Genomic DNA, 11,770 nt, shown 5'->3' on the forward strand with positions numbered 1-11,770 from the left:
GGAGCTGCAGATATTACAGTGGGATAGGGAAGGGGAGGGGCAGCCCCATTGTACTGCTGTTGGGGGCTCACTACGTTTGTTTTCTGCAGTTTCAGCCATGAAAGTTAACTACAGTCATCTGTCTCACTGACAGTCATTGAATATGGCAATTACACATTGCCAAAGGGCACCACAGAGAACATGACAGGCAAGATTTTTCCAGTCAGGTTTGAAGACATGATTCACAAATGAGGGACTTTGGTGCTCATTGGCTGTGTATGTTATGAAGAAAGGATTGGACAGGTGTATAATACATTTCTTCCAACAGAATTACTTAGATGATAAAGCACTTTGGATGAGTAAGAGTGTCCACATTGTGTCTAGAGGTTTATTGAATTGTTTGGATGTAGACTTTGAACCAAAAATCCCCAAGCACAAAAGTTCTTTAGTGTCTGAAATCAAATGTACCCTGCAGGACTGGTCAGCCCAGGCAATGTATTGATTTTCTATATTTATGCTGCTTCTACAATCAGAGCTGGTTTTTAGGATCAGGTGGCTCTTCCTTCACTGCATGTATGGTTTGAGATTTTGAGATCCCCAAGCTTCTGAGTGTCTCCATGCACTGTCTGGGCAGATCACGAGTGCAACACCATGTCCTGAATTCCTCCACAGTAGCCTGATCCTATTAGACTCCTACTGATATATAATAAAAGGGACTTAGACAATAGGAGAAGATGTTGGGACACACTTTGTTGAAGAGAGCTGCAGGGACAAGTGATAGAAGAAAAGAGAAAGTGAGTAATCTTCATGACTGGCTAGTGGCAAGAGATTCGGGCCAGTGTCATAGACAGCATGTACCTGAAGCCCCCAGCAGAAAATTCAAAAGTGCAATTCAAAGAGCAATCTTTCTTATACAGAAGAGGATAACACTGAGTTGTTGAACTTCCTTCATACCTGTCATTCAATAAATCTTTGTAGTGCACATGTAATGGAGTTCCAACCCTTTTGTCAACCAGTCACTGTGCAGGAAGCACCAGATACATATTCCTTCTCTTCCTTCCCAAATGAGCCTGCCTGGTCGTGCTGAACGTGTTCTGCATGTCTGCTGCTCTCCTGTACTCCTCTGCTTCACTAAGACAAGGGAAATACTTCTAAACTTCTAAGTAAAGGTTTTAAATAGAAACAAAGTAAGGAATGTTTCAATAATTGCAGGATTTTATAGTCAATTGTTGTTATATCTAAATGAATCAATAAATGATGTTTTAATATTTTACATAATTCTTGGATGCACAGTACATTTTCACTATATTTTATTTTCTTGTTTTTAGACTGCAAACTGGACATTAAAAAATTGCATTTGAAAGAAGCTTTAAAGAATCATCCTATCTATGTGTTTGAAGTGAATGAGTAAGTACCATACGAGAAGCTAGTCATTTTGTAGTATAATATTAGAGAACACTGAGCAGGCACTGGATTAAAAGGATTGTCATAGAAAGGGTCAGTCAACAGATTTTTTTTTTTTAAAAAGTCCATCTTCCACTGTCCCATATAAACTCATAGGATTTTTTGATTTAACGTGTAGATTACTTACCACAAAAATGTATATTTTTTGTTTTGCAGAATATTTTCTGTGGATCCAAATAAGCCAGAAATACAGAGAGAGATCCCAGTATCTTTTATTATTACAGGAGATGAACAAAAGAATGGCACAGATAACAACTTAAATGAAGAAGGAAGTCAAGCAGAAAATCAGACAGAGTATACTATTAAAGTATACACAGGTGACAAAAGGGGAACAGGAACTGATGCCAATGTGCATATTATTTTATTTGGGGATGAGGACAAATCTGAGGTATTTCACCTCTCTCAGTCACTGGAGCATCAAGATCCCTTTGAAAGAGGAAAGGTGAGGATACAAATTTCTGCCTGTTTCAGGATTGGGAAAGTAAATATTAAATCTATGCAAGACTTTTATGAAACCTCAGGCATTTGTCCTCTTTTCCATGCAATTAGATGAGATATAGACACCTTTCTCTGTGGTTAGCGTTTTCACCAGAGTAACCAAGGGACATTTTACCTCTGGTACATGTAACTGACCATGAGTAACTATTGCTGTTAGTCCCAAACACATCCTCATATTGCATCCACTCATCTGCTTAGTTACATGTTTCATTGATCTGCAATGCACAGCATGCATTGTCTGTGCATGTGCATATATGTGCAATATTCCTTGATGTTACACAAACTTTGAATATTATGTTTGAGAATACATCAGTCTCTGACATCCCATTGGTTTACTTGGCAATGGAAAGTGATGCTTTAAACATCACTGAATGTGTAAGCCTATAACCAGACAAAATGGAGAAGTCCAACTGCATCCTGGGCTGCATCACCAGAGGAGTGACCAGCAGGTCAAGGGAGGTTATTGTGCCTCTCTACTCTGCCCTCGTCAGGCCCCACCTGGAGTGCTGCATCCAGGTCTGGGGCCCCCGTCACAAGAAAGACGTTGGGCTTTTAGAATGAGTCCAGAGGAAGGCCACAAAGATGATCAGAGGGCTGGAGCACCTTTCCTGTGAAGAAAGGCTGAGAGAGTTGGGAATGTTCAGCCTGGGGAAGAGAAGGCTCCAGAGAGACCTCATTGCAGCCTTTCAATACTTAAAGGGGTCTTATAAAAAAGAGTAGACATTAGGAGGAAATTCTTCACTCAGAGGGTGGTGAGGCACTGGAACAGGTTGCCAAAAGAAGGTGTAGGTGCCCCATCCTTGGATGTGTTCAAGGCCGGGCTGGGTGGGGCCTTGGCCAACCTGATCTAGTGGGTGGCATCCCTGCCTATGACAGAGGGGTTGGAGTTAGATATCTTTAAGGTCCCTTCCAACGTGAGCCATTCTATGATTCTATGATAATATGATTCTATGATAATATGATTCTATGATTTTATTCAGAGATTTGTAGTTCTGATATAAATATTTTCATAGGAATGCTTATTCTCTGTAAGGTATCATAGTACCTTAACAGAACGTTCTGTTTTTAATAAATATATTACTTTGGCAGAGGAATTGCCCCATTTACTTACCACCTCTAATGGTGACCCTTATATAACAAGAAATAAATATATTTCCCATATTTTTCTCCTGTGGATTTCTCGAAAGGTAATGACTGAATAATTAAAACTCCAGTTAAGATATCTTCCTTATGAGATCTACTTCATTATTTCCAGCAATAGTAAACGTCTTTTTACGTATAGTTTGGCTCAAGTTTTTTCAGCCAGAGTGTCTGTGGATATCCTCTAAAAGATTTTCACCATGTATTGACTTCTATACTGAGAAGTTTAATAAAGCTAGTCACCTACAGGCACAAGGAGCAGATAAGAATGTCTTCAGTAATACTTCCTTCTGCTTAGTACTACACAGGAGGTATCATTGCTCTTTGAAAAAGAAGAGTAAATACATAGAAATTATATTATTAGCTAATTAACAATCTAGCTAAATCTATGTAAGCCAGTGAGATCTTTAAGAAATGTCTAATGAAAAAAAAAAAGTATTTGATGAAAATATATATGTGGGAGATATAATAGTAAATGCTGTACAAGCCTTTCTCTTCTGCATTCTTGAACATATATTTATGTATAATAAACTGAAAACATTTTAGAAGGCTATATCAACTGAGAATTCATGACATTTAGTAAAAATACTTCTTTGATATATGAAAGTCAGGAAAGAGATATGGATTTTCCTTCCCTAAGATTTGTCTACTCTACTGTATAAATTGTCCCACTATAAGGTTGTCCTACTGTAAAATATAAAGAGGATCTACCAAAGACCTTTGCTAAGGAAAATAAACCATACCAGGTGTCACCCATCTATTTCAAACTGATATTATTACATTTGAATTAGTCCTGAAACTGGCCTTAACAAAGGTATAAATTTCCAAATGTATATATGTAACTTTTTATAACTGGCTGTATTTTAATATTAAAGGTTGATACATTCAAGATTAAGACAAAAAAATTAGGAAGCCTACATTCCATTGAAGTTGGTCATGATGGAAAAGGACTTGGTAAGTATACTGCATGTATTCAACAGGCTTGTAAAAATCTTCTGCTTGAATATCTGCCTGACATTTGGGAGGTCTTTGAAGTCATGCTATTGCTACAGCTAGCTAATATGAATCTGTATACAAATGAGGTCAGTTTGACTGCTCTTGCTTATACTACCCCTGTCTTTATCACATTTTCCTTGACTTTACCTTGACTTTTTTTTTTTTTTTTTTTTTGCTAGCAGAGAGGAAATATAGTTAGTATGTACCTCTGAAGGCTTTATTCTTCAATCATTGTTCAGCCAAAACTTTTATTAGATGTGTTGAACAACATAGGATTACCATGACACACGTGGCTTTTCTTCGTGTGAAAGCTAAACTATAAAGAGAGCACTGGACTGCACCAGATCTTGACCTGATTTTAAGTTAGGATGCAGCTACAGTATGAACCCAGACATGATGATAGAAACTGTTTCTAGGTACAGTGTATTACACATAATCTCTAATACCTGAATTTACCAAAGTATAAGATAAGAGATTAGGGCATACAGCATTTGGAACTTACATTTAGTGATGCTATGTAATTAAAACCTAGAAAGACAGAAAGATAGAAGATAGAAATATATAAATAGAATTTGCAGGCAATGTACAGCTTGAATCACAAAGGTCTCATTGTTTAATAGAGTTAAATCCAGTTGGAGGCTGGTTACTAGTGGAGACCCCCAGGGCTCAGTACTGGGAACAGTTCTCTATAATATCTTTATCGATGATCTGGATGAGGGGATCAAGTGCACCCTCAGTAAGTTTGCAGATGACACCAAGTTAGGTGCGTGTGTCGATCTGCTCGAAGGTAGAAAGGCTCTGCAGGAGGGTCTGGATAGGCTGGACCGATGGGCTGAGGTCAACTGTAGGAAGTTCAACAAGGCCAAGTGCTGGGTCCTGCACCTGGGGCGTAACAACCCCAAGCAGCGCTACAGGCTGGGAGATGAGTGGTTAGAAAGCTGCCTGGCAGAGAAGGACCTGGGAGTATTGGTTGATAGTCAGCTGAATATGAGCCAGCAGTGTGCTCAGGTGGCCAAGAAGGCCAACAGCATCCTGCCTTGCATAAGAAGCAGCGTGGCCAGCAGGTCTAGGGAGGTGATTGTCCCCCTGTACTCGGCTCTGGTGAGGCCGCACCTCGAGTACTGTGTTCAGTTTTGGGCCCCTCACTACAAGAAGGACACCGAGGTGCTCGAGCGAGTCCAGAGAAGAGCAAAGAAGCTGGTGAGGGGTCTGGAGAACAAGTCTTATGAGGAGCGGCTGAGGGAGCTGGGATTGTTCAGCCTGGAGAAGAGGAGGCTCAGGGGCGACCTTATCGCTCTCTACAGGTACATTAAAGGAAGCTGTAGCGAGGTGGGGGTTGGTCTATTCTCCCACGTGCCTGGTGACAGGACAAGGGGGAATGGGCTAAAGTTGTGCCAGGGGAGGTTTAGGTTGGATATTAGGAAGAACTTCTTTACGGAAAGGGTTGTTAGGCATTGGAATAGGCTGCCCAGTGAAGTGGTTGAGTCACCATCCCTGGAGGTCTTTAAGAGACGTTTAGATGTAGAGCTTAGTGATACGGTTTAGTGGAGGACTTGTTAGTGCTAGGTCAGAGGTTGGACTCAGTGATCTTGGAGGTCTCTTCCAACCTAGATGATTCTGTGATTCTGTGATTCTGAGATAATCTAATCAGGTGAGTTTTACTAAACCACTCTGGTAAGTAAGAAATGCACTTAGGTTTAGTAAAACCTTATTTATTAATAAGGCATCAAGAGTGTAGCATGCCTAGGATGAACCAAACAAAATACTGCAACTGGCAAATCTTTTTTAGGCAAAAGTTGAACAAGGGTTTTCTGACTACCTAGTCATATCATACATGTGATGGTACTGAAAACTACATATATATACACATATATAAATCCTCCTGCTGAATTTCATTTTATTAGCGTTAGCTAGTGTACATGCGCACAGTTCAGCTTAACACTGGGGAATTCTACACCAGCAGACTTTTGGTGCTCTGAGAATTGCACAGAAGCCTGCAGGGGAAATACACGTTAAACTTGTAATTTCTGGGTCCCAAACCATCAACAACATGATTATCTTTACTCTCCATGTCCTGATCAACATTGCATAGCGCCTTCCTAGCACAGCTGGTGTGTGTAGATCCATGTTAAATCCATTACTTTCTTCCTCTATTTTTTTCTCTGAAATTATCTCCAAATGTCTTTTGTCATGTCAGCTGTAATCTGCACAAGTCTCCTCAAAGGTAACACCTCTTTGAAAAGTTTCATCTGTTTGCTAATCTTTCCTAGCTGCCTCTAGATTTCTCCATACCTAGAGCATTCAGTGAGGTCTGCTGGAGTTATGTCAATAAAGGATAAAGCATTAGATTATAAACTTTTCAGGAGAGCAAACATAGCTTAATATTTGTTTATACAGTGCTGTGTAAATTTGAGGGACTGTAAATTTTTATTGCTAATAATCATGACTCTGAATTACAGAAATTTCAGGAAAGGTCATATATTCCAAGTAGAATCTACGATATATTAAAGCGTTCAGAAAATTTCATTAAAGGAGTTCCAAAATTACTTCACAATTTCAATAAACGACTCCTGAGGATTGAAGATGAAAAATGTAGACACCTTTATGGCCTAGTTATACTAGATAATTGTTTGAAAACATCCATGGAAAGGGAAAAACGTTGCTATGCCTTTATGTTTTATCTACATTGGTACAGTTTGCAAAATATTTTATGTTGTGTTTTTAGCCTACTTACAAATTATATGTATATATATATACTTAGCCTACATGATAGTTTCTCCAAATATTTGAAAACCAAAATCATTTGTTAGAATATAGTATTTATCTCTAAGACATGCAAAGAATACCAAAAGGTTTTCAGCCGCTAGCAATATGATCCTAATTGGTTTTTAAATGTTGTCATTAAGTGTTTGCATTGGCAAACACAACTGAAGACATCATCACAAACATTGCATTTGTATATAATAAAGTTATATTTTAAAAACCTTCATATTTTAATATTGTATAAAATAAAATGCTATAGAATAAGAATGACAGTATTTTTCACACATCAAACTTGTTGAATATAGTAGAGTATTGAATATATTCTTAAAGCTAAAACAGATATTAATGTTGGCCCAAAATTGAGATGTTATTCTGAATCATTACTCACAGAGAAATGTGGATATGAACATCATTCGGGTTCATCAATTGGTTTATATAAGCATATATAAGTATATATAAGGTTTATATAAGTATAAATACATTAATTAGAAAGGAGTAATAGAATTTTCCTATTCTTAGATGATCATTAAAATAGTACATCTACTAATAAAGTCCATCTTTTTTTTTTTTAGTTTGGTAGACACTGAAGATCAAAGCATATTGGAGTGTACTATGAGTGCATTTCAGACTACAGAAAAGGGCAAAATGGGATTTCAAGAATATATTTGAAATTACAATGCACTCTGTTTCATTTGCCTTATACCTGTTCCATTCAATGTGGAAATATAAGTTAAGCTGTAATATTTTTTTCCATTATATTTCCTGTCAAAAACATCAAAGACCTCCTCCATAAAACTGAAAGAAGTTGGTAATAATTTGAATTATCGACTTTTCAGTTTTATTATTGATATTGAGTCCATTTGAAAGTGCTGAACCACACAGGGTTTGGAAATGGAATCAGAAACATTCCTTATGCTTTATATGTGTTTTGGTTATATCAAATTTGTCTTTTCTTCTTCGTTCTACAGGAAGTGGCTGGTTTCTGGAAAAAGTAGAAATCACAGATGCATCTAGGAATTCAGTGTATTGCTTCAACTGTAACAGGTCAGTAGATCAATTCATTATTACTCTGTAGGTGCTGTTTTCTTCATAACAACAACTACTAGTGGTCTTTTTAGTCTCTCAGTTGTTTCTCTTCTGGTTTCCTAAAACAGTACGAATTTTGAAACCATGCTGTTTTTCTATCAGTCCATCCCCGGTAACTTTTGAACCTTTTGACCATTTTCCATCTAATTTGCCAGAAGAATATTTAGAGGAAGACATTGTATTTTTCCATGTTATTAAAACTGGATGGCTGTAGAAGAGACAGACGTATTTGAGTGCCTTTGCTGAGAGAAGATAGTAGTATGCCATTTTCATGAAGTAGAAGCTGTCTGGTGAACCATTGCACAAGTATTAGCACGTATGTAGCTCTGACTAGCATATCATATGTACACAGACATGAGAGGGAATTAGAAATAAGGGATGGTGGGTGGATAGTAGGATATGGCAGTATAGATACAATTCTGGAGAAAAAAAGTCTTTTTGTTTTTGCTTTTATAATAGAAACATTAAAATCCTTCTGTTTCAACGTCTACCTAGTATCGGTCTGAGATATGTTCAGCTGAATGTAATAAAGTTAACAGAAATTTTTTTACAATGACATGTAAGAAGTAAATTTAGAAATTTATTCAGACAAGGGGGTTTTAGGGTAAACAGGTTCTAATGTACAAAGGGAAGATCCACTTCAGTCTGTGTCAAACTGAAACAATACACTTTCAGAAGTTGCAGATTAAACTGAGAGGTATATTTGGGGTGACCATCCATTACAGCATACAGTTTGCAGCTTAATACATTTCAGAGTAAACAACAGAAGCAAACACATCCTTGTCTTTCTAAGTGTAAAATAAAATTTTAATGCATCTGGAGAGCAGAGAAGTATGAAATATTACAAGTTTTCAATATCTAGGAAGAGGGATGTTGCCTGGTGATCTGAAAACATAAATGGTAGCCAAGAATATTTAATTTAATTCTTCAGAATGTTTCTGTAAACTTGACAATTCATCAAAGCCAAATCTCAAACCTGAAACCAAAAAAAAAGCATATATATTTTTTTAATTTTATTTTTTATTCCTGGATAATCAGTTAGACTCTACAATCTAAGTCATGAGAGTGCAGAACTGTTAGCAGCCTCAACAGAAGCTTCAAGCCCTCAGTACCTGACAGTGCCTGGTCTGCAGCTTGCAGTGGCCAGCTCTACAAAACATGATTAATGTCATGCAATATGTCAGAATATATCGCTACACAGCACTGCACTGAAGTCTTCTTGTAGGTTCCATAAAACTTCCTCCAAACACATGCTGTAATCTTCTAGATACCTAAATTTAAGTTAATGGGCATGAGTGAAATTTCTTAGATCACAATATCACTTAGTTGTGCAACACAATCCATGAGAGGATTTTCAGCTGATATCATAGAATCACTGAGTGGTTGGAAGGGACCTCTGGAGGTCATCTCGGTCAACCAGTGCTGAGTGGAGGTGAAGGATCACCTCCTTTGACCTGCTAGCAACACTTAGCCTAATGCAGCCCAGGACACCATTAGTGACCTTTGCTGCAAGGACACATCACTGGCTCACATTCAGCTTGGTGTCCACCAGGAGCCCCAAGTTTTTTTTCTGCCAAGCTGCTTTCTGTCATCATGGCACCCCAGAGTATTGACTGACACAGAAGCTATGGGGCACTCCTGAGATACAGGAAACTATAAGTACATGTCCCTTTTCCAGCTTGCACAAAATGCTTATGGGTAAATAGGGAATGTGTTTATTCTCTCTCCTCCCGCACCCACCCCGCCAAAACAAACAAACAAACAAACAAATTCCTCTCATATCCTCTGATACAAATGCTGTCTCTAAAAGACATTCATCATTGAGAAACGTGAAAGGAGCTCTGCATCCTTTACTAACTTGGCATTTTATCTGGCAAGACTAGTTATGTTGCAGCCTGGAACTGTTTGGCTTCAGATATATCTCCCAGCTGTTCAACAGTGCAATTTCAGATGTGAACTACGTTAATGCTATACCAGCTGGGAATTCCTCCCATACTCGTTACTAAGTAGAAATGACATCAGCTAGTCTGGCTTAAGCCTTGCAGAAGCATTAAAAGAAGCAGAAGCTTTGGAAAATCTCTTTGGAAGTGAATGTCGTTGCCTCCATGGTTCCAGTTAACCAGTCTATCTGAGTTTTAGATTCAGGCGGGTTTCTGGTATAGTCAATGGTAAAACCCCTGTAGGATCTTACGGGGCATGGTTAAGGCCCACCAGTACTTTGTAAGCCAAGGAGATATGAGAAATAAACAGTCCCTGGTACGGAATAAATGGACAATAGCTTACTATCACAGAACACACTTTCTTACTCTAAAATATCCTGATTTTTACCACTCAATGAAACAATCTACTCATCACCTGTTGTTATGCAATCTACACATAAGATGTATGTATATTTAATATAGTTATACAGTTACTTTAAAATTATGCACATATGGATACTGAAAGAAACACCACTCTTCAGATTGGTTACTCCTCCTGTATAAGTCAATGTTGAAACTCTCTTAGGAATAGAAAGGTGCAGAAGCAAGCCCTTTGTCTGTTTGTTAAGTTTTATATATAGAAACGTAGAATTATTTAGATTGTAAAAGACCTCTAAGATCATCAAGCCCAACCATTAACCTAGCACTGCCAAGTCTACCACTAAACCATGTCCCTAAAAGGCATCTACATGTCTTCTGAATATACTGTATCTATGAACATGTTCTGTGCTTTTCTCTTTAGGTGGCTTGCTGAGGATGGAAGTGAAGGCAGCACTGTGGTGCAACTTTATCCATAGCTCCTTGTTTTCTGATTCTTTCTGAGTGTACTGCTTATCTAAATTCCTGCTTATTTGATTTACTTGTATTTTTTAATTCTGAAGGTATTGTAATTAGTGTGAAGGAATGTCAAAACAATGCATTAAAAACATCACAGTAAATTAAACATGTCTAATGTGAACACTGCATTCCAATCCTATAAGAGCTGCTCAAAAATTTTTCATGACTGAAATTTAGAAAACATAAATTGAGATCTGTAACATGGCACTGTGGACTTGAGCTGAGCATTCATGATGGTAGACATATGTAGTAACATGTTTAAACATTTTTATTTCAGTAATAATTTGTGAATAATTTCAATTTAGCTTGGGTCAAATCTGTCAATATTTATTAAACTGATAAATTGTTTCAATTTCAACATTTATTGCAATTTATATTTCCTCAGAATCATTTTCCAAACAAACTGCACAACTCTTTAGACTTAGCATGTATTACTTCCTTTTCCTACAAGATACCATGTATGTAACAGTCAGGAATAAAGAACGTGTTATTCAAGAGTTCACTCTGTGTCAGTAAGTTTCCCACTGACATTTGATTGCAAAATCTTGTGGCTGAGCCAGAACCTCAGCTAAGAACTTTTAAGAGAGACTTTTCCATCATCTGTTATCACTACCATTGCAATAGCTTACCGGGTAACTTAAGCAACTCCCTGTTCAGCTTGCTGATTTTTACAGTGCCCATTCTTACGCATCCATCTGCCTCTCTAAATCTATGTGTGAATGCCTTTACTTCAAAAAATACCAGTTCTTTTTGAAAATGCACAATAAATAGAAAAATATGTAGCTATAATGCATGAATGTCTAATAAGTAGATCAATGTTTGTTTTGGTAAACTTTCATATTGCCAGAGTTGACTGAGTTGACTGAGAAAGAGTTTAGGATACAGATGAGTCTGAAATGAAATCATGAGTTACACACCACTCGAAGTTTCATGTATGTAATCAGAATACATATACTGTATGTTAGTTACATAAGGCATCTCTCTGCTTAATCAAAGACCCCACCCTTAGTACCTCCAAAATTTAAAAT

The 11,770-nt window shown here is 37.5% G+C and overlaps 1 protein-coding gene across 1 annotated transcript in view; it reads left to right on the forward strand.

Annotated features, from left to right (window-relative positions):
- RP1 (RP1 axonemal microtubule associated) overlaps positions 1-10,702 on the forward strand; it is a 189,021-nt gene extending 178,319 nt beyond the window's left edge. The window contains exons 50-54 of the mRNA XM_050708777.1: positions 1,308-1,386; positions 1,600-1,885; positions 3,957-4,035; positions 7,809-7,884; positions 10,648-10,702. Coding sequence (XP_050564734.1) covers positions 1,308-1,386; positions 1,600-1,885; positions 3,957-4,035; positions 7,809-7,884; positions 10,648-10,702 — 575 coding nt within the window. The remainder of the gene's footprint in view (positions 1-1,307; positions 1,387-1,599; positions 1,886-3,956; positions 4,036-7,808; positions 7,885-10,647) is intronic.
- The last annotated feature ends 1,068 nt before the right edge of the window (positions 10,703-11,770 follow it).

This window comes from Cygnus atratus, chromosome 2, assembly GCF_013377495.2.
Source record: "Cygnus atratus isolate AKBS03 ecotype Queensland, Australia chromosome 2, CAtr_DNAZoo_HiC_assembly, whole genome shotgun sequence".
In the NCBI taxonomy this organism is placed as follows: domain Eukaryota; kingdom Metazoa; phylum Chordata; class Aves; order Anseriformes; family Anatidae; genus Cygnus; species Cygnus atratus.